Genomic DNA, 27,125 nt, shown 5'->3' on the forward strand with positions numbered 1-27,125 from the left:
ACAGTCCAGTCTTAAGGAACCTGGGTCTGCACCCTCTACCAGCTCGCTGGCTTCTGCTCCAAGATCTGTGGAGAAGACTTCGGCTCCGTCAACGACGACTTCGTCGACGACTGTGGCTTCGTCGACGATAAGGTCTAAAGCTACGTCGACGACTGCGACGTCTACGATTACAACATCGACGAGTAAAATCTCAATGTCGACGAACAGGCCGTCGACGACGACCACGACGACTCCGTTGACGACAGGTTCGACGTCGAAGATGTCTACGGGGGCCCCGTCGACGAAGGTCCCGTCGACGAAGGTCCCGTCGACGAAGGTCCCGTCGACGAAGGTCCCGTCGACGATGGTCCCGTCGACGATGGTCCCGTCGACGATGGTCCCGTCGACGAAGGTCTCGTCGACGATGGTTCCGACGACGGTGGTTCCGTCGACGAAAGTCCCACCGACGATGGTTCCGTCGACGAAAGGCCCGTCGACGACGGTTCCGTCGACGAAAATCGTGCTTTCTTCCGCAAAAGCATTCAAATCACCGCAGTCGAAGACCATGATCTCGATCCGGTCTTTTCAGTCTACAAGGGGTTCATCGACCATCAGTGAAGCTGCAGAGTTCACCTCGTGGACAAAGATTTCACCTTTGCCGCCGTCCTCATTGCTAGAGCAGGACTCAGATGGCGAGGAGTCCTCAGGTGCCGCCTACAGTCCTTCTCAGCTGCAGATAAAGAGCCAAGACACGGATGAAGAGGAGGTTTATTCCTTCAAGGACAGACCACAATCTTCCAGATATGAGTCATTTCAGGAATCTGGTGATTATGATGAAGAAGAGGAGGAGCAGCATGAGGACTCGAGGGAGGAAGATCATCAGGAGACGATGTCTATACCCCTCAACCTTGTCTCTGATCTTAGGTTGATGTTGAATGACTACTACCGTCGCTTCCCAGAGGCGAATTCCTCGCAACCAGCTAGGCAGACGCCTTTCTCTCAGACACCTGCAGCACCTGCTCAACAAGAACAGGGGGTGAGATCGCCGCAGGTTGTTACTATAAGGGACGACCTTACGGAATCCGACGAGGAGGAGCAGCCTGAAGAAGGAGAACTCGTTCAGGATGCTTCAGGACAGGAATGGGACGAATACATTTTACCATCGACTGCATCGCCTGAACCACTCAAATCTACCTCCCCTCCTCAAGATATCGGAGGTTTTCATGATCTCATGGAAAGGGCGGCCAAAAGATTCAATCTGGATGTTGAGGTACAACAAACGGATTGTTTCTTGTATGACTTCAAAGATGAAAACAAGAGGTCGCTTCGCTCTATTCCAATTATCCCTCACATCTGGGAGGAGGGTCTGAAGATCTTGAAAACACCTGCGTCTATTGCGGTCTCAGTTCCCCGCATTGACAAGAAATACAGAGCCCCAGAGTCCACAAAAGCCTGCCTCATTGGGCACCCCAGGCCTGAATCAGTTGTGACGCAGGCGGCACAAAGAAATTTTAAGAACCCGGTGGCTACTTCCCTAGTGCCACCTGACAAGGAGGGAAGGAGAATGGATGGAGCAGGTAAGAGGTTTGCAGTCATGGCTGCCTCTACCATTAAAGCGGCAAATGCTATGGCACTGCTTGGACGATACAACAGGCAAATGTGGTCTGATATTGCACCCATACTTTCTGCTCTTCCAGAGGACAAAAAGGAGGAAGCGGCAGCCATACTTAAGGAAGGCTCTAAATCTGCTGCCGAATCTATCGACATCGCCATGGATATTTCGTCCATGGCCTTCAGGCAGATGGCTGGAGCAGTTTCGCTTCGCAGACAGGGCTGGCTCAAGGCGACGTCTTTTCGTCCTGAGGTACAGGCAAAAATAGTTGATATGCCTTTTGACGGTGAAAACTTATTTGGAAAGCATATCGATGAGGCGTTGCAAGGCATAAAATCGGACACGGATACAGCTCGAGCGCTGGGATCGCTTCAGCAAGGAAGGTTTCAGTCCTTTCGGAGGAGAGGTTCAAGAGGTCAATTTAATCAAAGATCCTCTTTTCAATCCAACCGATATCAGCCGTACAATCAGCAGGGATATCGACAGTATAACACTAACAACCAATTCAGGTCCTCCAACTCCTCTTACCAACAACAGTCCAGAGGCAAATCTAACGCCAGGGGGAAACCTCAGCAGTCTAATAGACGTCAATGATTTCAGGCCGGCGCTCCCCACACAACGGATCCACGACAAAGACCACTATCTGTCTCAATTTTACAACAACTGGATGTCCATTACATCGGACAAATGGGTTTTAGATGTCATAAGCAGGGGCCACATTCTGGAATTTGTGGAGATACCTCCGGATCAACCCCCAGTACTCAGGCTCAGCAAACATCGCCAGGAAATGCAGAAGGAAGTTCTCTCGCTTCTGCAAAAGGGAGCCATAGAGGAAGTGCCGCAACATCTCAGAGGGAAAGGCTTTTACTCGCATTTCTTCCTCATCAAAAAGAAACAAACCCGGAAATGGAGGCAGGTATTGGACTTAAGGGATCTAAATCGATACATAAAAAAGATACCCTTCAGAATGTTATCGTTACAAGAAATTCTTCTACTGATAAAACAAAACGACTTCATGGCCTCCTTAGATCTCATGGATGCGTACTTCCATATTCCAATTCTTCGGAAGCACAGGAAGTATCTCAGATTTGTTGTGGAGAGTCGCCACTTCCAGTTCAAGGTCCTGCCATTCGGACTCAAGTCAGCCCCGAGGGTATTCACCAAATGCATGGCCCCGGTGGCAGCCCATTTAAGACTGCAAGGGCATTACATTTACCCATATCTGGACGACTGGCTGGTGACAGGTCCATCCTTCAGGGAGGCAGCAACATCTCTTCAGAGCTGCATCCGGCTGTTTCAGCGATTGGGCCTGAAGACCAACTTAGAGAAATCCTCGCTGACTCCGGCCAAGGGCATCCAGTTCCTGGGGGCATGGATATGCACCAGTGCAGGGAAAGCCTACCCTTCCGAAGAACGAATGGGAAAGATCATGAGGCTAACGGCAGCTCTTCAAGCAAAAAGGTCCACTTCCGTGAGGATATACAAATCCATGTTGGGGATGATGTCATCCTGCATCCCTCTGGTGCCAAACTGTCGGCTTCGAATGAGGCCGTTGCAGGAACAACTGGACGAACAGTGGGCCCAGGCCAAAGGTACCTTCGAGGATCGCATTACCATCACGAGCCATATGAAGGTGGCAATGTCATGGTGGAAGATTCGAAAGAACTTGGATCAAGGCTTGAGCTTCATTCCTCTAGATCACGACTTCGTGATGACAACGGACGCTTCGCTGAAAGGATGGGGTGCGCATCTTCAGGAGCTGGAAATTCAGGGCCTTTGGTCAGACTGGGAAGCTCAGCTTCACATAAACATGTTGGAGCTCAAAGCGGTGTTCCTAGGTCTTCAAGCATTTCTTCCCAGAATACGCCAATCGTCAGTACTGATCCAAACGGACAGCACCACTACCATGTTTTACCTACTAAAGCAGGGCGGTACGAGATCCAAACAACTGTCGACATTGGCGCAAAGAATCTGGAAATGGCTCATAACCAATGGAATTGCAATTCAGGTTCAGCATATTCAGGGAGTCCTCAACACACGGGCGGACGCCCTGAGCCGTACTACCAAGGCGATGCACGAGTGGGAACTACACCACACTCAGGTTCGCCTCTTGTTTCAAAGGTGGGGCACTCCCACATTAGATTTGTTCGCAACGCAAAACAACTCAAAGTGCGTTCAATTCGCGTCCAGATACCATCAACAGGGCTCCAAGGGAAATGCATTCCTCATGGATTGGACAGGAAGGTTTGCATACACGTTCCCTCCCTTCCCGTTGATACCGCGAATACTGCGCAAAATGAGATTGGAACCGTGCCGGATCATACTGATAGCACCAGCCTGGCCGAGACAGGCGTGGTTTCCAGACCTACTTCTTTTGTCGAGGGGCGAGAAAATCCAGCTCCCGACATTTCAAGACCTCATCTCCATGCAAGAAGGGCAAATTCTGCATCCGAATCTACAATCTCTAAAATTGTCAGCATGGAACCTCACGAGCGGGAGTTTCAAAATCTAGACATTTCACAGGAATGCAGACATGTTCTCTCACAGGCTAGAGCTGTATCAACAAACAAAACATATGCAGCGAAATGGACACGTTTCTGCCATTGGTGCAGCAGACAAAACTTGCATCCGTTTGAAGTACCACCTGAAGGTATCCTCCCTTACCTGCTGTCACTATCTAAGGCAGGTCTGTCGCATGCCTCGGTCAAGGTACACTTGGCAGCAATATCGCGCTTCAGGCGGAAGCCAAATGAGCCATCTCTCTGGTCCTCCAGGATAATAAAGGAGTTTATCAAGGGACTTTTTCGGGTTTATCCACCCATCCAACGCCCTCCTGTGCCGTGGCACCTCAACACAGTACTATCACAGCTTATGAGGCCTCCTTTCGAGCCTATTCACAAGTCAGATTTGCAGTTCCTGTCATGGAAAACGGCCCTCCTTCTCGCCTTAACATCAGCAAGGAGGGTTAGTGAAATCCAGGCCTTTTCAGTGGAGGAACCCTTCTTACAATTTCGCCAAGACAGGGTTATCCTAAGGACAAATCCTACCTTTATTCCCAAGGTGGCAACATCTTTTCACCTCAATGAACCCATTATTTTGCCTACTTTTTTCAGCAATCCTTCATCGGAGGCAGAAAGAGCCTTACATTCTTTAGACATTTCCAGATGCCTAAAGTTCTACATTGAAAGGACAAAAACGTTCCGCAAGTCCAAGCAATTGTTCATTGCTTTTGAAGGGCAAAGGAAGGGTCTTCCTTTGTCAAGACTGAGTATTGCCAGATGGATATCCGCAGCTATCCTGAAATGTCATGCAAAAGCGGGGAAGCCGCTAGATTCTAAGGTACATGCACATTCCACAAGGAAGATGGCAACTTCGATGGCCTTGTTTGCAGGAGTGGCGCTGCCTGACATCTGCAGAGCGGCAACGTGGAAGAGCGTGCACTCATTTACGAGACACTACTGTCTGGACACTGCGTGGAAGGAGGACACGGCAGTGGGACAAGCTGTTCTGAAACGTCTTTTTCAGTAAGGTATGACATAATGGTATATTCTGTTGTCTATGCAATGCTTTGATTTATGTGTCAACATGCATTTATCGTATTTCTTATATTATGATGTGTATTGTTATACCTTTGTCTTACGGCAGAGCTTCCTTTTTTAGTTCTGTCCTGGAAACGCTACTAATTTTGGTGAGCACTGCTTACTACTCTGATACAAGCATGTGAATCTATGAAAGATGTAATACTGGAGAAGGAATTAGTTACTTACCTGTACACTATAGTTCTCCAGTATTATCTTTCATAGATTCACATGCGCCCGCCCGCCTCCCCGTTTCTCAGGCAGATCCTGTTTCTCGGTATTTATCCATGTCTCTCACTCGGGGACGGAAATCTGAGGCAGGAAGCTTCTGCTGGGGAGTGTGAGGGCAGGGCAGCAATGCTGATTGGCTGGCTTTTGGTCCAAACAAAGATATGGTCTGGTTACCAAATAATACAGTCCCTATGGGGATTTTCTATGCAGTTTTTCTTCTCTATGATACTGCTTGGTCATTCTGTTACCGTGAGACTCCCACCATGACGACGGGGAAGATACAAGCATGTGAATCTATGAAAGATAATACTGGAGAACTATAGTGTACAGGTAAGTAACTAATTCCTTCCTGTTGCTACAATGTTAATACTGTTTAGAATTCAAAGCATGTCTACCCCTGTGATATGTATTGTTAAATGTTCATTTTTTTTATTTTTCAGAAATCTCCTCAAGTATGTATCACTAGCTTGGAAAGAAGGCAGTATAAAACCCTGGTCCAGACTGTCTACTGTCTATATGCATTAAGATTGTCCTGTCTTTTGGCAACGTACTGGGGTTAAGTCTATTTTCTTTCTGTTTTCGTAGAAGGATTGAAAGCATCTTCCTATTTTCCTTTAGGTTCGTCTTTCCTCTAACAGTAGTTTGTCAGCAGTATGTGATTATAGCTAGTTTAATGGGAGCATTCATTAGTGATCAAAAGCCTCTTCTTTCACCAGTAACTCTATCCTTTACTGTGGGTTCAGTTAATTTTTAGGTTGTGCCAACCAAACAACACAGCTGTCTGTTTGGGAAAGAGGTGCTTTCAGCCATCCCATTGCTTACAATTGGTTGGCTTTACTGTCACACTCATTTACTTGATTCTTATTTGATGGCTTGCCTTGTCCATCTTGTGTCTGTCCCTCACGTGGAGTATTGTCAATTTATTTGTGTCTTTCCACTGCTCACTTTTAGGCACCCATTGTTTCCTTTTTGTCATGAACAGTCCACAAAACTGCATGTTTTTCAGTAGGCTCCCCAATATGCTTATCTTGCCCCCTCTTCGGTGCTCGCTCTCACCCGTTGGCTACTCCTTAAACCCCCTCGTGATACTCTCAGCCATGTGTGCATCTTCCTTGAGCATTGCTTTCTTGTCTGTGTGCTTCTCCCACCTGCTTCATATTGCTCTCTTGCCCATTTGCTTTTCTCCCCGCATATCTTTGCTTTTCTCAGTGCCCGTGTACATCCTCTGGGTTGCTTTCCATACTCTTGGCCCTGTGTAGCTTCTTCCGTTCCACCCTCCATGTTACTTCCGTCACCCTTTCTCCCCCCCCCCCCCCACCTGCTTGAAAAGAAAGAGGATCCAACTCTGTTTGGTAAATAAAAAGGAAATAAATCACCATGGTTATTTGGTAGGTATGTGCATACATCCCAAAGGCGAGACCTATTTTCTTTGCCAATGATTGTTCTCTCTTTCTGCCCTATCTTATTTTCCTGCATCTTTTACTGTGTATCCTCGCTTAGAATTGTGGTTTGATTACTGTCATGACTGTTTTTTTCTGTTATTAATTTTGCATTTTCATTTGGGTGCATGTAGGCATATGGATGTTCTCAGAAAATGTGATTCATAATTACAAATCTTACATTGATTTCCCACTCAGTCAGTAAGAATTACAAATGTCTATGTGTTCATTTAACATACTCAAGCTGTTTGTGTTCAGTGAATCAGGTAAAAGGTGATAGATGTCTATGTCTGCTTAGGAAAACTAAAATCAGTTAGAAAGAATAGAAATGGTACAATTTAGCAAACAAAATGAGGAGAAAAAGTAAAATAAAAGGAGAATGTGTTGGTCACAATGACATTTTTTATGGAGGCTTTTTACTAACAATCAGTAATGAGATTGATCAGACCTTGGTCGAGAGGTCACAGAGCAAGCAGGAGATACCCAGCCTCCACCATTGGGTTTGTTTTATTTGTTTCCGGATACCTGGGGTCTTTCCTAGATTGTTCTGCAAACTGGGCCAGGCTCAACCCCTTAACAATTGACTCTCAGTGGTAGCGAGCTCAGCACTCAGCAAAGATAAATTAGTATAATAGTTGATTGAATAACTTAGTGCTTGGCTTTCAAGAAGAAAACTACTTTAATGCACACTAAAACTAAACACTGTGCATTGAAAAATGTACACAATTATTTAGTGTCCTCGCACTAGCTTGGGTCGGCACACTTCCTCCCGCTATTAACTCTGCCCCCCCTTATGGTCCATGAGGTTCCCTTCCCAGGTCTGGTTCTCGCATGATTAGACTCCGTTGCAGATTACTCCTGTAGTCTTGCAATAGGGCATGGTCTTTTTAATTCAGTTCACTGGTTATAACTCGTAGTTTCTTTCAGTCAGAGGGCTGCCACTCGACTCCTCTGATGCTTGCTCTGTCAGCCTTTTAAGGGCTGAGCATGAGCCTACAGTTCCTCTCAGCCTCCTCAGTGATCACCTCTGAGTGATGCTGCTATGGTTGGTGGTGGCTGCACAGAAGAGTGCTGGATTTTCTCACAGCTGGTTGAGAAGATCTAAGCAGTACTGATTCATGGCCATGTGACACACAATTCCTATATGGCTGCCTTTCATGTCTTCAGTTGTGGCACGCTGAGAAATGGTGCTGCAGTTGGTGTAACTCGTCTGGAATAATGGGCGATGACACGTAAGGGAAGCAGTCCATTTGCTTTTCTATGATGCACAGGGATACAGGCTGAATTCTAACTCACAACTCCCTGCGTTGAGTTCCTTTGACATTTCTTAGGAGCTCCAGATGAGACAAACCAGCTGACAGACATGCTAAAAACTTGGAAAAAAGGAGAATCTCTATCTCTGTGGTCCCAGCCACCGCCTGCTAGACAAATCTAGCGTATGCCTAGAGTATTTTGTACTGCTTAGGTTACTAGCAGAAGGAGAAAGCAGCCTACTGGCACCTTCCTAACTGTTAATCAAGGTTATGATACCCTTCATGTATTTCCTCCGAAGAGAAGTAGGTGCATCCTAAGTCCTCTAACTTTCACTTGAAGGCCTATATTGCCTGTTTTGTTTCAGGGTAGTAATAACAAGCATTGGCATAGCCAATAGGTCTCGCCTTTGGGGCCTTATAACTGTTTAGCCATGCAACAGTTGATGTTGCTGCACCAAGGATATTGTGCTTGATAACTAAACACTTGTAAGGTCCCAAAGGCGAGACCTATTGGCTATGCCAATGCTTGTGTCTGATTATTGTGGGTTTGCATTAGTGACTCATTTGTTCGCATGGTGTACCCCTGTGTTCATTTGCAGGGTTGCCAACAAATTGAACTGTGTGATATTCTGCAAATCATTTTATATGCTTGGCCCTCAGTGTAATTTCCAGTGTACACAATGCTAGAAAAAACATTTTTTTATGAGGCAATGTAAAGTTCCTCGCCTCAACCTACTCAGAGTAGTCCTGTCTCCTCACAGTGATCCTGGTGGCCTCCAGGTTCATAAATCTACATCATGAAAATCCAGTAAAAAAGTATGCCTATGCAAAAGTCAACTAACGCCAGCCTAATTTATCTCGGTATGTGGGATTATGCCACTTTTCGCAGTAAAAATGTAGTGCAGGAGTAACACCAAGACATGAGAGGCTGTTGTTCAGAACAGTTGTGCATTTCATACATTTTTTTTGTTAGGATGAAATGCGTTCTCGCATCATAAATTGACCAGAAATATGTGATCCCACTCATTCCACTCAGGAGATCAAGCTGCGTTGCCTACGAGCTGGGACACAGTACTTCCACCACATCTTTGGATGCAACACATGCCACACAAACTCATAAAAACAGCTGTATCATGATGAGAAGATTTCCAGGATGGCCAAATCTGTTGCTAAGCAACCTCACTCAGTGTGTATCCCACCTCATCGCACGTGGCTCTGACAGCCACGACCCGAGTTAGGAGTGAGTGAGGGGCTGGTGAATAACTGGGGGAAGCTGATCCTTAACAATGATGTCTGTGGTGTCAAAGCATTGCGGTTTGACCTACCCGGGCATCAATGCACCTGAGCAGGAGGTAATTCTCCACCCGGCTCAAGAACCTGAGAGCTGGGCTTTGACCACGGGCCATATTATCAAGAAAGAGCGATACATTATCGCCGCTTTTTATCGGCAGGAAACTGCTGCTAAAGCAGCGATAATGGATTTGATAATATGCCTTTGTGAATTCCCATAGAAGCTCAGGTTCTGGTGTTATCCTCCGTTAAAAGCGGTGTGTAATGTTCTAAAATAAGCCAAACTACACAATATGTACACAGCAAAACATCACCAGCCAGGTCATCGAACACCACACATCAGTGTTTGATTTATAGAAGAAGGAACAATGCGGTGTGATAGTGCAGAGCAGACTCATGGCTCTGGCAGGCTACAAATCATGACAACAATGACTGGCGCTGTGCGTTGCAACCTCATTTGTATGTCATCTCATTTTTCTGTCGTGTTTCTAGTGTGCGCTAGCAGCAGACGGACGAAATAGCATGACTAGTAGTGCCTTGAACAATTTCTGCATCAGTTCCAAGGGTCAGAACTGAGCTGTGACTTGAAAAACATGTGTGCGCCTTGCGCTGAAAGTGAAGGAGGCAGCAGGGGGAGGGGAGAGAGGAGGAGACCTGCACCTGTTTCCCTTGCGGGAGCGAGCAGGAACCATCTGTTAATTACAAACAGATGGTTTCAAAGCTTGTTCCCGCAAGGGAATCGCCAAATGTGCACGCGTTGCCATTGAAAGCAATGCAAAGCGTGCACGTTTTTGGGCCAAAAACTGAATCGATTACTAAAGGTATCCTCCTAAGCAGCACATGGGCGCTGTGTAGGCGAGACCTAAAAAAGATCTATTAAGGGATCGCCCTAACAATGAGCAATACCATGCAGGTTTGGGTGCTTTAGGCATCAAAATCTGCACATTCTTATATTTAACAATAATTTACTACCCACTAAAGTTCAACAGGGTTGACTACGGGGGGCAGATTATACCACAGCTGGTGCAGTAGCGGAACATAGCCCCGCGTGCAGCCCTGTGGTGCAGGGACTCAATGATGCCCCCTCAGCCAGTGGCGGTCAGCACAAGTAAGATCGATGAGGCAGTGGGCCGGGCAGGGTGGGTGTCGGGTAAGTCAACATAGGAAGGTAGAAGTCAAATTAAAACATAAATGAATTCACTTACCTTGGCCTTGCCGCATCACCAACTCGGCAGTGCTGGGAGCCCAAGGTAAACGGTTTTATTTATTTTTTAATTTCATTTTACTTCTTGCATCATATGTCGACGTACCCGACACCCACCCTGTCCCGCCCCACCAATATTGCATGATTGTGCCGGACGCTACTGCGCATCAGTACAGTACCCTGGCCTGTTAGGTCTTGACTGAGTCTGGAGGGGGGCCAGCCATTACTTTGCAGGGAGGCCCCCTCAAGTTTCTATACGCCACTGAACCAGTGATTCCGTGCACCAGTAAACTCACAAGTTTGTACAGAGAGCGCAGACTAAAAAGGGTCTGGAGGAAGAGGCCTAAGAGGTATAATTGTAAAAAGTTAAACAAGGATAACAATGTTTTATCGAACCCTTCATTGATTTATCAGGAGGGGTTTCTCGTGGGTTGGGGAACTCAGGAGCCGTGGTATGATGAGGAATGATCAGCGCCTCAGTTTAAAATTGGAGTGAAAGAGCAGGCATGCATTAAGGGGCCGATTATGATGGCGGACGGACCTGAGTCCGTCCGCCACCATGGAGAAGGAGGGACCGTCCGCAGGGGCAGCGGCGGTCCCTCCGTGCAAATTAGGATGTGACCGCCACCCTGGCGGTCACATCCTGTATTTTTATCATTGCGGCGGGTGCTGCTTGAAGCAGCACCCGCCGCAATGATAAAAAAGTAAGTTGTGCATTTGCATGCACAAAGCGGCAGGCACCTCGTGGTGCCTGCCGCTTTGTGCAGGCAAATGCAGGGGGGTACCATAGGTACCCCCCATGTGCACCCCCCACCCCCCCTTCACCCCTGGGGGCCCGCAACGGCCCCCAAACACAAATCCGTATGCCTTTACACGGCGGAAATGCCGCCGTGTAAAGGCATCTTTCCGCAGTCATCCTAATATGGCTGGCGGTGTCTGATAGACACCGCCAGCCATGTTAATGCTTTTCCACCGCCGCCCACGGCGGAAAAGCGGCGGACAGATAGTAAGACCCACTAGCCATCCTAATATGGCGGTGGGTCTTGCAAGGCTTCCCGGCGGATTTCCCGCATCCTCCGGGCCGGCGGTGGCTTCCGCCGGCCCGGTGGATGCGGGAAATCCGCTATCGTAATCGGCCCCTAAATGTTGTGGAAGGAGATGGAAACATCAAACTAACTAATGTGCAAACATTATGTTGTTTATTCTTATTACAGCTATTAATCACGTTTTTTTTAAAACTATGTAAGAGCTCTTAAATGTTCCAAGGGATCAAAATATACCAACAGATTTTGCTAATAGTGTGGCTTTAGAATAGAATCTGTTAATGAGAATGGGTAGTAATGCACTCAGTGAGAAACCTGGATGGTATGTGCTACCTGTGCACATTGTGGAAAAGGCTACACGCTAGCCTAACCATAAGTAATTTAGGAAGAAACTACAACTGTTGTCCTAGGACTGTGTCCACGACTATGCCCTAAGGCTGCTGCGTCAACCATTTGTTCTCACAGACTGTTAAGTGATACCTTTCATATACATTTTTTAAGTTCAGGAATCATACAAACAAGTAATAAACGCAAATTTTGCCCTTCAGTAGCAAAACAGATTATTAACTTTTAAACAACAAGGATGCTGGTGAACTCTACAGCTAATTGCTGATTGGTATGCATCACAACACTAAGATTAACATTTATTTTATTTTATTTTATTTTATACATTTATAAGGCGCGCAGCTACCCCAAAAGGGTTTCCCGGCGCCGAGGACACAAAACAAGATAGGTGTAATGAAATGAAGTAAGCAGGATTTATTTCTCAAACAACCAGGTCTTAATGCTTCTCCTGAACATTGCGTAGTTCTCCTCCTTACGGATGTGGGGAGGGAGTGCATTCCAGAGGGTGGGTCCTAGGTGGGAAAAGGATCTCCCACCCATTCTTGCTAGCTGAAACCTAGGCACACAAAAAGTAGCTGCTGATTGTGAACGTAGATTTCGACATCAGAAAACTCCACCTTTAGAGATTCACTCTAACGATTAGCAACCACTTTTTAGGTTTGGTCTAGACAGCGCATGCCCTGTCGCAAGACATAAAGTAAACAGTATAGCGAGAGTAATACCACCTGCTGCTTGCCTGCTGCTTCAAATTGGGTTATTTATGTGTCACTCTGATTTCTGGCCTCCCGATTGGTTGCTGCTCCGATTCATCACTTCCATTTTTATCGGAAGCAGCACCGACTAACTATAGTTTCATTGCGCTGCAACTGTAGGTATGTCATGTTTAGGAACTACTTGTTGTATTTGGGGTGCCCTTTAACTTTTTTCACTTGTTTCATTCGGCCGCGAAGCGCAATGATATTTCTTACTTTTTTCATTCGGCCGCAAAGCGCGATGATATTTTTTACTTTCCATAAAGCAGATGTCATTTTGCACCCACCTCCCCCTGCCTGCACTCTGTTGTCCATGGGTTTTCGCACCCCTCTTCCCCTACCCGCATTTAGTTCTCCGTGCATTATCGCACCCTCCTCCCCCCAGGTCATCATCGGATTGGTAACGCGGGCACTCGGGCAATGCCCGAGGGGCCGGGGTCAGAGCTCCAGCTGTGGGCTGCTTTTTTGAGCAGCCTTGGGGCCGATTTGGGCGGTTTCTGCATTGTACGGATACCACCAGTGGCCAGTGGGTGCCTGAGCGGCCTTTCTGGAGGCAGGTGGACGGAGGGGTCACTCCCTTTCTCTCTCTGGGCCAGCCCATTAATGTATGCTGATAGAGTGGGGCAGGGGGCCTGAGCAGAAGTGGCCTCACTTGTTTTCAGGTGTATTTCATCAGTGTAAACTAATCTGTGCATTTCTCCCCCGCCAGCCCACCCTCCCACTCTTTTTGGTAAATTTCACCAAAGCAGTGTTTTGCAGTAAGGCAATATGCAAATGTGGGCCACATTTTTTTTTTTGCGTGCCCAGGCCGATTTTTGAACCCAATCCAACCCTGCCCCGGGTGTATGTCCAGGGGTTGGCGCTGTCCTGGTGATGGTGAGTACTGGTCTGTACTGGCCTAGTTCTTTTATTTCTATCATCTTCTTTCCTCATGGGTGCTGCAGGGTAGAGACGTGGCTGCTTCATGGTGGAATAAGTGACCTGAATGTGCTGCTCTTTGGCTGATGCTGGGTTGTCCTTCATGTCTCGCTTTGTTTGCTGGTGTTATGCATGTGGGACAGTTCACCACGTAGGATGTGTTGTCCAGTGTGGAATGGGGTAGTCTTCGCTTGTTCCTCACAGTGCACTTTGATGAGTGCAGTGGGATGCACTTCCTCGTGGTTAAGCATGCCTCCATATCGGATGTCCATGGGTGGCGCGGGATCCGGAGGAGGATGTTTTTTGTATACATTATTAGAAGAGGCATTGGATGTTTTACGTGCCTGAGGCCTGCAAAACTGTATTGGTGTGTTTGTTGCCTATGTACATTTTTCACAAATGGTGATGCTGGCATTGCTGCATTTCGGACGCGACTATTTGCTTCACTAGGTCGAGCCTAGACAGTGCATGCGCTGTCTCAAGACCTAAAGTAAACTGTATAGCGAGAGTAATCCCGCCTGCTGCTTGCCTGCTGCTTGTTTTTATTGCATGCATGTGTCTGCGACCAGGACAATTATGTTAACCCTGCAAGGGGGCTGCGGTGGAAGTTGGTTATGCAGGACAAATGTATTTTTTTTTGTGCTGAAAGGGCAAGAGCAAATGGTCAGCGACTAGCTGCCGCCCCCCCCCAAACCGGCACCCAACACCCAGAAACGTGGACACGAGACTTCTTTACTTTTTGGAAGGCCGGCGCTAGTCGCCCGGCCGTATTTATTAAGATATGAAATTAAAAAAGGTTTTAATTGCATGGTCAACAATTATACAAAAATCAGCAGGACATTAGATACAAATTTTTGTCAACAAGTTTGAGAGGCTGACCTTAACAAAACTCTAATACATGTTGTTTCCTAACCGAGTCTAACATCCTCATCTTGATTTTTGTACATTTCTGGCCATATGGCAAGGTCACTACCGGTGTCAGGTCCTACAAGCTGCGCCTCCCCTAGAGACGTGCGCATGCGCAGTGGTACCCCGGGAATTGCCCGGTCTACGCCCTGAACTCCATTTACCCACTAAAGGAGGGCCCTTACTCTGCGCCATCCGGTGACGTCATGAGTATGCGCGCGCGGGGTGGCTACCAGCCTAAGGAAAGCGTGAACTACTCCTACCCGCGCTCCTTTGCAGCATCAATTACCTTGCCCCTGGAGTTCTAGGAGTGGCCCGCAGGCCCCTCCCCCTGGGCGGGAACCTCCATAGGATGATGCCCGCCCCCTCAGACCTCAAATATGTGCTCACCGATAATGACCTTACCGCATGCCCCATACCTAATAAATACGACGACCTATGGGAAAAAATTCTAAAGGACAGCTACACTGGCTAATAAATAACAGCATCACCGTACATCTACAAAGGGAAAAAAGGCCTAAAGACACTTGGCATCAAAGCAAAAGTACTTCACACACAGTTTGCTAAAAGGGAAAAAATTCCTAAACAAAAAACGCATCATCAAAATATACCGAACAGATCCAGTTCTACTACCATGTAAGACATGTGGACAGTACCCTCGCAAAATTACAATGAAACCAGACATAATAAATGCCACAAGACTTTTTGTTCCAAGGGATGGTGGGTGGGAAAACAAAGAAGCCCCGAGCGCGGGGCACACCGTGCTGTGAGGGAGTGTCCAGGTACAAGGGGGTCTCCTGGGCGCTCCCCACCTCTTTATTCCCAAGGGGCCAGGCGGGGGGGCAACGCCCCCCCGGCCTGCCCCTCCTGTAGCCCGCCCCCCCTGACCCGGACCTTCTACCTGGTATCCGGGTCAGGGAGGCCGCCGGCCAATCGGTGGTGGGTCGTGCCCACAAGGGCCTGCCCCCACCACCGAGAGACACCAAAGGGGAAAGGGGGGAAACGGTCGCCGCGCTGCCATGCGTGCGGGGGGGCCGAGGGCCCCCCCTTTTCACATGGTCAGCGACTAGCTGCCGCCCCCCCCCAAACCGGCACCCAACACCCAGAAACGTGGACACGAGACTTCTTTACTTTTTGGAAGGCGGGCGCTAGTCGCCCGGCCGTATTTATTAAGATATGAAATTAAAAAAGGTTTTAATTGCATGGTCAACAATTATACAAAAATCAGCAGGACATTAGATAAAAATTTTTGTCAACAAGTTTGAGAGGCTGACCTTAACAAAACTCTAATACATGTTGTTTCCTAACCGAGTCTAACATCCTCATCTTGATTTTTGTACATTTCTGGCCATATGGCAAGGTCACTACCGGTGTCAGGTCCTACAAGCTGCGCCTCCCCTAGAGACGTGCGCATGCGCAGTGGTACCCCGGGAATTGCCCGGTCTACGCCCTGAACTCCATTTACCCACTAAAGGAGGGCCCTTACTCTGCGCCATCCGGTGACGTCATGAGTATAAGCGCGCGGGGTGGCTACCAGCCTAAGGAAAGCGTGAACTACTCCTACCCGCGCTCCTTTGCAGCATCAATTACCTTGCCCCTGGAGTTCTAGGAGTGGCCCGCAGGCCCCTCCCCCTGGGCGGGAACCTCCATAGGACGATGCCCGCCCCCTCAGACCTCAAATATGTGCTCACCGATAATGACCTTACCGCCACAGGCCAGCATTGTTAACCGACGATCTGGCCTCCCCCCTGGCCTCCCCCCTCTAGACCCTACCTAAGGAACGCTCCTATTTGCAAATCCCTCCAACCAGGCCCAGATATTGTCAGACCACAAGACATTCCCTGCTTCATTCAAGTGAACTCCATCCCCCAAGTAATACCTGTCGCCCCAGATACACCCATGAGGTATTGACTGCAACAGGGGGGCTCGAAACAACTTGTCCAACCGTGTGTTGATCCTCTTTACCGAGTGATTCAACGCCCTGACCGAATCCCCCCCCCGCCACTGTAATCGGGGTATGAGTTGCGACCATACTACCGTGCAACCCGGGCAGGTCCTGGCCATCCACCCCGCAGTTGAGATAATCTCCTCAATCAGAATGCGCCTCCCCAGTGTGGCCAAATCATTCTCCCCCAGGTGAAGTATCACCACTGACGGGGGAGATTGCCGGCGCGCTAAAAGCCCTTGGAAGAAGCCCCTAAACTGGTTGAGACATAACCCCCCTCTCCCGAAGAACATGATGTCAAACCCCAGTTGTGCAGCCCTTTTCCCCCGGTCACCTGAAAGAAAAACACATTCGGCTCGTCTCACATAGGTGTGACCCACAATCCAAACACTTTTCCTCATTGTTTCCTGGCTGTAGCTCCGCGCTGATGTATGTTGTTGGTGCCCGACGACAAATTCCTCCCCTGCGTAACAGGTCTGAGAAACTGTAAGAAAGCGGAAACAAACCAAGCGTGAGCACCATGTAATCACAACATGTCAATCCGTACATAACGTTTGTAGCATTCTGAGGACCATCTCCCAATTTTCTTCACTCTCTCCACGGGGAGGCCCCCTGCTACCGCCTCAGTTGCTGCACCAATCCTAAAGGAATGAGAACCAAACTCTTTAGGGTCAAGACTAACCCTGGGCGTAGTTCGCGTAGCCGCACTCCGCGACGCTACGCGAAGACGCACTTGCACTCCGCGAGCTACACGTAGCTCCGCGGACATGCGTAGTAGCTTTCCAGACCCGTTCGCGCGCCGTTTTTCGTCTTCGGGAGCGCGGTGCGCGTGTTCGGGGCGCTGCCTGCATGCTCGAGATAGCTAGCGCGCTAAGTTACGGGACTGTGCGAGAGTGTTTCCAAACATGGTGGCACACGCGACCAGGAAAAAACGAACGCAGAACGAAGGTAAGCCATTGCCGCGCACGCGATAATGTTATTCAGCGCGCGAGAACTACGCTACGCACCGGATCGCGGAGTAATCGACAGCTACGCGTTCTCCGCGGAACGCGGAGCTGCCGAAACTCCGCAAGCTCCGCGAACGGAGCGTAGTTCTTCGCCCAGGGTTAGTCAAGACCTGTTTTTCTGACCACCATCTCCAATACCCTCCTGAACTGATACCTGGTCAAGGGGTTACCGTCGGCGTGACAGAGCAGTGCCCTGCCCGCTGTGCCTACCAGCAGCCCGTGCAATAATTCCACGTGCTTCACCGGGCAGCAAGGGTTGGCGGGGGCCCGTTGGAGGACTATGGTGTGACCCCTTGACTCCTGGTCGGTCTTTGACTTCTGAATGGTCACCCACATGGTGTCCTCCTTTATCCTTACACCAGCCCTTTGCAAGCCGCCCTGTAGGTCTGACTTGGAACCTGCCACAAGTTCGCTAATTCTCAGTGCCCCATAGAATGCCAAGGAGAATGCTGCTTTAAAAAGAAGTACCTCCCACTCCGAGCTACAAACAGTGTCCAGCGCGCCCAGTAAAGCTGTCAGCCGTGCCAACTCTATGGGCTTTCTCTTATCTTTATGATGCCCCTGTATACGGCGCCAACCCCTCAAAGCCTTACGCACCATAAAGGTATTAGTGGGATCACGCAAGCCCCTAGCTTGAGCAAAGAATGATACCGCTGCCCTATGCCTGTTTGCAGCTGCCACTGAGCGTCCCTCCCTATGCATCCATTCTAAATAGGCCGCAAAGCCATCCTCCTGCGCCCATAGCACCTCCCATTGCTGCCCCAAGAAAGTACAGTAAGACAAAAACGCCCCTTCATAAGCCGTCTTGGTCCTGGGGGCTAGGCTAGCGACCACGAGGTCCTGTAATCTGGGGCACCAATCTGCCAAAGTACTGCTGGGAAGTGCGCTGGCGAGGGGTCTGCTGTAGGAAGATGTTCCCTGAAAACCTGCATTTTGAAGCGAGAGAGGGAGTCAGCTGCATTGTTCAGAACACCAGGGACATGTTTGGCCTTAAAAACGACATTCCATCTTAGGCACTGTAACACAATTTCTTTTATCAGACGAAGTATGAAAGGACATCGTGCTCCCTGCTGGTTTATACATTCCACTACTGTCATGTTGTCTGACCAAAACACCACTGATTGATTACATAGATGTTCAGGCCAGACCATCAATGCCACCCATATTGGGAAGAGTTCCAGGAAGCCAATATTGGTGGTCAGACCCCATGTTCTCCATACCTCCGGCCACCGTTGAGCGACCCACTTGTTCCCTAGTATGGCGCCAAAGCCCACACTACCGGCGGCATCCGTCCACAGGCCCAACTCTGCTGATGTTGTGGGAGGGCCGGGCCATACCACCCTGCCGTTAAAGTCCTCCAGGAATGCCATCCATATAAGCATATCCTGGCGAATCTCAGACGGCAGCCTAGTGCGGTGATGTTTCTCTCTTAGACCCTTCATTGCTTGGGCGATGGAGCGAGAGAAAGGGCGAGCCATGGGGATGATCCTCAGCGCAAAATTCAATTGCCCTACCACCTCCTGTAATTGCTGCAGGGTGACCTTATCTTTGTGTAGGCATAAATGTAGTGCTGTTTTGAATTTGTCCACTTTGTCCCTGGGCAATCTAAAACATCCCTCAACTGAATCAATCTCAATACCGAGGAATTCCAAGCAGGTGGTCGGGCCAACAGTCTTCCCGGGCGCTAGCGGTACACCAAAAGCCCGCATAAGCACGCAAAATTCCTGCAATGCCCATGCACACTCCTGAGATCCCGCCGTACCCAGGAAGAGGAAATCATCCAAATAATGCATGACCTGTTGGTGGCCCGTCGCTTGTCTCATGACCCATTCAAGAAAAGAGCTAAACATCTCAAAGTAAGCACATGATATGGAACAACCCATGGGCATGCATTTATCCATGTAGAACACATCCCCGAACGTGAAGCCTAGGAGATGTTGATCCGCTGGGTGTACCGGGAGGAGACGGAAGGCTGATTCTATGTCTGATTTCGCCATCAACGCCCCGGGCCCCGTGGCCTGTAATAGGTTAACAGCCTGATCAAAAGAGGCGTACTTAACACTACAAATACCCTCGTCAATGGCATCATTCAGTGACGTGCCCTTAGGTGCTGACAGGTTGTGGATCAATCTGAATTGCCCCTTCTCTTTTTTGGGGACAACTCCTAATGGTGAACACACAAAATTGGGTACCGGCACCTCAGTGAAAGGGCCAGCTATCCTGCCTAAAGATTACTCCTTCTCAATCTTGGCGGCCACAACAGCCGGATTGTGTTTTACTGACAATTGGTTCTTACAGTGTGCGCTGCCTGTGTATCCTGCCGCAGGGATCCTAAAACCCTTAGAGAAACCTTCTTTGAGTAGGGTGGCCGATGTGTGGTCCGGGTATCTGTTCAACCATGGTATCATTGCTAACACATCCACTGGCGTGGGGGTGCCTAACTTGTTTGTCTTACAGTGGCTTTCCCCTTCCCCTCTGACCCGTGTTCCCATGCTTGGACCTGCAGGCTGTTTCTGGATGTGAGGGGTGACCACAGGAGGAACATGCGTGTCTAAACTTACAAGCACCCCTTGTGCAGGTGCGCCTATTAAAGTCCCAGCACACCCCCTTTTTCTCTGCCCCACCGGCCCTAAACCTCCCAGGTACCTCACTCGTTTGGGGGTGCCGAAAGGGCTGTTGGGGTCTCGCGGAGAACACCTTGACCGAACCGGAAAACTGAGGGGGGGGTGCATTATCCGAGAACTGCTTATGCCATGACATGGAGTCCACTGTGTCCCATGCTAGTGATCTATTAAATTCTAATGCTTTCCTGAAGTTCAAATCATACCCTTTCCACGCATCCCCAGAATACTGTTCACTCCACCCCACAATCCTGCTCTGGTAGCATGCCAATGGCGCCTGTAAATCTGGAGGTCGTTCAGCCTTAATAGCCGTGAATACAGCCCAAGCCTTAATCCAGTTGAGCAGTGTTTCCTCAACCCTAAATCTAGCACACTGCACCCTCCATTCACTTGGGTGCATCCACTCCTTCAGTGTTTTCGCATGCTCCATTTCCCTATTATCCAATAACAAAGAATAAATATACACATATTTATCTGCCCAAATCATCTCCTTCACAGCTAGCGACACATGTTGAGCCAAATTCTCACTCCTGGAAGGTAGAGCACCGTCCCCCAAGAGCGGCAATGCCACTTCCTTACCATGTGCGGGCACCGGGACCGGCTGCCCATTAGCTCCATCCGGCTGGGGAAGACTGGGACCTGCAAGGGGAGAAGATACTGGCACTGCAACACTGTCGGCGACCGCTGCTGATTTAATCTTTTCTACAAACCTCGCCGCCTCTGCTGCATGATCTGCTGAAGTTGGGAAAGCTCCCCCTTTTTGGAGCCACGGCATCAAGGCCGTTATCTGAGACAACACATCAGGGGGCATTGAATCTAAATTCCCACCTGGGACAATAGGTACCACTGGGGTTATGCCCAATGGTACTGGCGCAGTAGGCAAGGCGGGTGCCGGTTGTGGCAAACCTGTAGCCGGGATTGTGGCCACCGGTGGGGGAGCAGACCCTGCGTCTCCTGGCGGTACGACAGGCACCGGCACCACGGGGGCTGGAGGTATAGGCATAGGTATAATAGGGGGTGGGATGACCGCCAGCGGCACGGCAGGTACCGGCTCTACTGGCCCTGGGGCGGGTGCAGCATACCTGGGTTTCTTGGGCTTAGACTTCCTAGGTGGGGTAACAAAATCCCCCCTTGGCAATGATGCCGCCCTCTGGCGGATAGGCCTACCCGATGGGCCAGGGGCATCATCATGCCTCTCATTAAACCGTGCTTCCAGCTCATCTACCTTCCCTAGCCGCTGTTTAATTTCACCCATCTCACGCATCATGGCCCGCATCATAGCCTCCATCTTGGACCCACCTTTACCACCCCGCGGACCTGGCATGACAAAACCCCAACAACCAGCTGCCTACTCTCCTAATAACACGACAGGCCAACTTTGTGTACCTTACAGATGGAGGGTCACCAGGGGGCTTTCAGCACCATGCAACGGCGACCGCAACACTAGCGGCTTGTCCGCTTATGTAAGGGGTGAGTAAACCTAATGTAGACCCACCCGGCGGCCACCAGGAGCGATGAATGCCAGCCCCCCGTACCCCTCTTACCGACCAGTCCTGCGTCCTCGCCGGCGATAATGGTCTGCGGTCACGCCCCACACCACGTTGCGCGCTGAATGCCCTTATGTCCTGTCTGCGAGTAAATTGCACCAATAGTGTCGTTAAAATTGCCTGAAATTGAGAAATGTATTAACACCGTGTAATAAAAGCAGGAGCAGATTTAGGAAAACCCAGTTTGAATACAGAGGACGATTGAACCCCCCCTGTTAACCTCACTGTTGCTGTGTGCCACTAAAAACACATTGTATCAGCCACGTTCAAAATAACACTCCTTCAAAGGCCAGGACAATTCTGAACAAGTAACTGCACTTATTCCCCTCCACTGTACACTTTGTGCAACGTCATGAACAACAAATTACTTAATAATTAATGCAACACAGTCGTAAAAACATTTTAAGGAATGTCACCTCGTTTTTTCTACAATTGTACACTTTGTGCAATGTCATGAACACCAATTACCTAATAATTAATGTAATACAGTCGTGAAATCCGTTTCAGAAATGTTACCTCGTTTTTCCTACAATTGTACACTTTCACACGGGGTCTCCCATCCAGGTGCTGCCCTGGTTGACCCTGCTTCGCTTCCCTCAGCAGAACGTGCTAGATTAGCTTCAAATCTTATTCCGCTTATTTAAATTAGCCCTCCCCGGCCTGATTTGCCGTTTATTCGAGTGCGTGCCAAAAACTGCTTTTTTAACTGAGCGTCAATATCCAATGCTTACAATACTAATCCACCTTAAAATCACCCGTAAGTCCGTCGGGAAGTTTAAGTAAGCTATTGCCCAGCCGCTCAGGTATATAACAGCAGCGTATTTGCACCCGGCTGTTCTAAATTAGGTCGGCACCGATGCACTCGTTTCTGAAGCCCCCCGCCCCGCACAATACCTTACGGAGCCTCAAGCCGCCCCTTACAACGCTCTCCAAGCCGCTCTGTGCACTTGATGAACGGCAACCAGTGAAGCGATGATCCTCGACGTCTCTCCGCTTTCCCAATGCGGCAAGCCCCACGCGGCTGGGTCAGCGATCAGCGCGGCTCCAGAACCCCCGTACGTCCAAAGCCTGCGAAAGAAAGCACAAATTTACAAGTTCCAGCGATCCTCAGCGTCGATCCTCCAACAACCAGGATCCCAGCAACCCGCTCTCTCCCGCTTGTATTTCTTCCGTCTGTTTTCCTGAAATACAAAAACAAGATGTTTAAAAACAAAGAAGCCCCGAGCGCGGGGCACACCGTGCTGTGAGGGAGCGTCCAGGTACAAGGGGGTCTCCTGGGCGCTCCCCACCTCTTTATTCCCAAGGGGCCAGGCGGGGGGGCAACGCCCTCCCGGCCCGCCCCTCCTGTAGCCCGCCCCCCCTGACCCGGACCTTCTACCTGGTATCCGGGTCAGGGAGGCCGCCGGCCAATCGGTGGTGGGTCGCGCCCACAAGGGCCCGCCCCCACCACCGAGAGACACCAAAGGGGAAAGGGGGGAACAGGTCGCCGCGCCGCCATGCGTGCGGGGGGGCCGAGGGCCCCCCCTTTTCATTGTGTTGCTTCTTGAGTCTGTGTGTGGGACTCAAGACAGGCAGTTCTGCATTTTGTGTCAGTGCCACTTGTGTGTTCGCGCTGGGAACCCCATGCCTAGAATCAAGAAGGGCAGGGCTGGGTGTCCACTGCGGGTCACAAAGGGGGCTTGTGTTTGTCTCATTGCATGCACATGGCTGCTTTCGTCTGCTCGCGTTTGGGTGTCTCTAGCGACATTTATGCGTTGGAGTGTCACTCGTGCACAACAAGGGCATGGAGATGTTGCATGTGGTGGAGCTCAGTACTTAGCAGCTGGCACTGTGGTGGGGGGCTCCTTGCTGTGAACCCTGGAAGTGGTGTCTGACGCTTGGGGTTGCCATAGGGTGTGGATCCATTTCATTGGCTTTCGTGTTGGGAGAGGTTGACCAGCTCACGGGGTGGGGACGAGGTCCAGGTGGCCTTCTCTGTGGAAGTCTCTGCTTCACCTTTGGCAGTGGGTGCTGCTTCTTGTGTCTGAAGTAGTTTTGTATTTTTAAATTTGCAATGCAACAGGTCTCGCATTTACGCAAGTTTGTGCTATTGGAATTGTAAATGACAATGCCTTTTATTTGTTTTCGTTTTTGAAACATAAATAAATTGTATTGTCATTTACAATGTCAATAGCTTAAACTCGCGTAAATGCGAGACCTATTGCATCGCAAATGTTTGTTCTTTTACTGCAGTTGAAATATCCAGAACCATCATTTGGACCACAGACTGATGAAGTCTGTTTAGAGGTTAGAACCTGTCACAGTAATTTAAACACTAAGGGCCAGATGTAGGAGGCCATTTACCGACCGGTAAATGGGTATTTGGTATGTAGGGGGCCATTTTTACAGATTCTGTAAATTTACTGAATCTGTAAATTTACCGATTCTGTAAAATACTGAATCGGTATTTTTACCGATTCGGTAACGGCCAGATGTAGGTGGGACTCTTCAGTGTCCCTAAAGCCTTACAGAATCGGTATTTTACCACCCAATCCAATTAGGTGGTAAAATACCAAATCCAGGTGTGCATGCACATGTGTGCATGCACACCTAGCCATGTGACAGACAGACATGCCCTTAGGGCATGTCTGTGTGCCACATGGCACACATGCCCGTCTTTGGGGTGCTAGAGGGTGTCAAAGTGACACCCCCTGCACCCTTGCTGAAATCGGTATTTACCGAATCGGTAAATACCGATTCGGTAATGCCCATTGATTCCTATGGGCTTCAAAGCCCATAGGAATCAATGGGCATTACCGAATCGGTATTTACAGAATCGTTAAATACCGAATCTTAACGATTTTTACCGTTTCTGAAACACCTACATACCCCCCCTCTATTTTACCACTTCTTAAATACCGAATCGGTAAAATTCGGTATTTAAGAAGTGGTAAAATAGAATTACCTACATCTAGCCCTCAATGTGCACCTCTGCTAAACAAAACACTGCTTTGAATTGGTTGTGCTTATTGGTGTCCATATGCATGGTTTCACTAATCGTCTTCGAGCTGCATGCTGGGAATTGAAGTACCCTAATACACGCATGTTATGATTACTTATCTCACAGATGATACAGTTATCTATCGCACCGTCATCAACTTCACTTCTCTTTCTATCTTCACGTCTTATCCTTCACTAAGTCCCTTTCATAGTGTGATTCATATGATGAACTTAACACAATGTACTGATCATTAGAGTCAAGTATTTTCATTTCTTTGATTATAGTGACCCCTGACAAAGGGTCTTTTTACCGACTCGAAATGCTTTTGTTTGTTTTCAAGGAGGATGGAAAACAAAATCGAATTTCCATGATTGGACAACACGAATGTGAAACAATAACATTTGTGAAATGTTTTTTTAAATGATGAATAATAGAATTTGAAAAAAACATATTGATCGTCATTTATTCATTTGAGCAAGATTATTATATGTTTTAATAACAATTAAAAAATTGTATTTCATTTAGATGACGCAACAGCCTTAGGGCACAGTTATTTAACATAGAATCTACCATATTTTACGAAGTATTTTACATTATTATAGCGTGTTTGTAATATTACATATTTTATTTGCCATTATTTTTAGTTTGTGCTCCACTTAGGAACACAATGGTAATTTTGGTTAAGATCTTTGATATTTTACTTTCTACTCAATTCAAGATCCAATTGACGCATGTTTGAAACCCCCAAGAGCCAGGCGTGTAGGGGAGTTGTTACATTTATTGTCAGTATGTTTCTCTACTCAAGATGAGAAAGTGTACTGGAGAAGTATTATACTGGTGCTGATCCAAGTACGTAAATGCAATTTTTCTCTTACGGTTACTTACAAGAACATATAACACTGTCAATTGTTCAATCAACTGGTTAGCGTCTGGTTAATGCAAACTGTAGCTGGGTCTGTGACTAAGGCAGTCTTTTAATTTGTACTACACACTGGAGCTATCGGTCTGGATATAGAGCTTAGTCAGAGTTTGGCGGATGGCATACTTTTTTATCTTTGTAACAGTTTTTACTTACATAAATAAACCCATGCTTCAAGCTTATACTCTTTCACAGATCCCTACATAACAGGGTCACAAAAAACATGTGTCAACTCTTGTGGTCCATCCCCTCGTTGTGGATAAACTTCAATCCACGAGAACCTAAACCCACTAATTGGTGTTGAGTGGTGGCATAAGTGGAGCTGCAGTGCAGTTTGTGTAGCCGGACTCTTTTCGGAATTATCTCACTTCTCTGTGTGATACATTTTCTGCTAACCCTTGCACTTCAGTGGCCATTTCTTTTGCTGTTCTTTTGGCTGCACGTTGAGATTTTGTGGGGTGTTGTGAATGTGATATACAATCATAAAGAGCTATAAAAAGTAATCTAAAGACAGGTCTTTTGGGGGCCAATGAAATTTAGAATTATTTTTGTGTCCCTTCTCTGTTGTTTCCCACAGATGCACGAGCCTGCAGCGACTGCGCCTTAGACGCCATTTGTCAACCGAATTGGAATTTTGTGACCTGTGTGTGCATGACAGGTTTCGCTGGTAATGGATTCGAATGCAATGAGATATCTGCTTGTGCGGATACTGGGTGCTGCCCCTCAGGGTACACCTGGGATGACGAGCAAGGCAAGGAGAGCTGTGTAGATCTGAATGAATGCACGGACCCTTCACTGAACAAGTGCTCCCCTCCCTCAATTTGTGTAAATGTGGGAGGCACTTATGTGTGCTCAGAAGACCGGAAGGCACCATGTAATGTTTACCCATGTGATGATTTCATGGACTGCCTCAACGTTGATGGAAACCTGAAGTGCACGGACCCCTGTTCTCATTACCAAGAGCTGAATGGGGAAAACCGAATGTCGAATGTGAGCTCATCTGGAAGGTTCCTCTCTGACCGCTCTTTGTACGGCTGGTACCGGTACATGGGTAGCGCAGGTGTGAGAATGAAGGAAGGGTGCATTGGGGGCTTACGATGTGGTTCTGCAGAGCCCTTCACTTTGGCGGGCGCTCACCCAGCCTTGGGAGCAGGTATACGCACCGTTCCTGTTCAGCTAAACAAAGTATCTGGTGACTGCACCCATTTTGGGTCCATCCTCATCAAAGCGTGTCCAGGAAACTTCTACGTATACAAGTTTTCTGGATCTCCGAGGTCAGAGGTATTCTGTACTGACTGGAAAAGCTAATTTTTTTCGAGAATCACAATCTGAGTTTTACCTGCATCAGTGAAGTAACCAAGGGGGGGCAGGGAGGAAAACAACAGAGAGGAAATGGAGATTTACCTGTGAAGAGGAGACAAAAAGCTGCTAGACCCCAGATTGGGTTCCATGAGGAAAATGTGGTAATTTAGATAGATTTTTTTTTTATTCATTACAATTTATTTTTCTGTGATTTTATACTCCTTACTTATGATGCTTTTACTTTCTTGGGAAAT

General features: G+C 48.4%; 1 protein-coding gene across 1 annotated transcript; it reads left to right on the forward strand.

Moving 5' to 3' along the window:
- Window positions 1–544: 544 nt before the first annotated feature.
- Window positions 545–27,125, forward strand: LOC144824321 (uncharacterized). The gene is made up of 4 exons (XM_078683439.1): window positions 545–786; window positions 904–1,249; window positions 5,841–5,955; window positions 26,147–27,125. The coding sequence occupies exons 1-4, from the start codon at window positions 545–547 to the stop codon at window positions 26,875–26,877; spliced, it is 1,434 nt and encodes a 477-aa protein (XP_078539565.1). The 3' UTR covers window positions 26,878–27,125.

Source organism: Lissotriton helveticus, chromosome 3_1 (genome assembly GCF_964261635.1).
Source record: "Lissotriton helveticus chromosome 3_1, aLisHel1.1, whole genome shotgun sequence".
In the NCBI taxonomy this organism is placed as follows: domain Eukaryota; kingdom Metazoa; phylum Chordata; class Amphibia; order Caudata; family Salamandridae; genus Lissotriton; species Lissotriton helveticus.

Excerpts from the sequence above, each read along its gene's own strand:
- LOC144824321 (XM_078683439.1), top strand. The coding sequence starts at position 545 with ATGATCTCGATCCGGTCTTTTCAGTCTACAAGGGGTTCATCGACCATC. Across the intron at positions 787-903 it reads CCACAATCTTCCAGATATGA|GTTGATGTTGAATGACTACT; the intron begins GTCATTTCAGGA and ends CTCTGATCTTAG. Across the intron at positions 5,956-26,146 it reads TCTTTTGGCAACGTACTGGG|ATGCACGAGCCTGCAGCGAC; the intron begins GTTAAGTCTATT and ends TGTTTCCCACAG.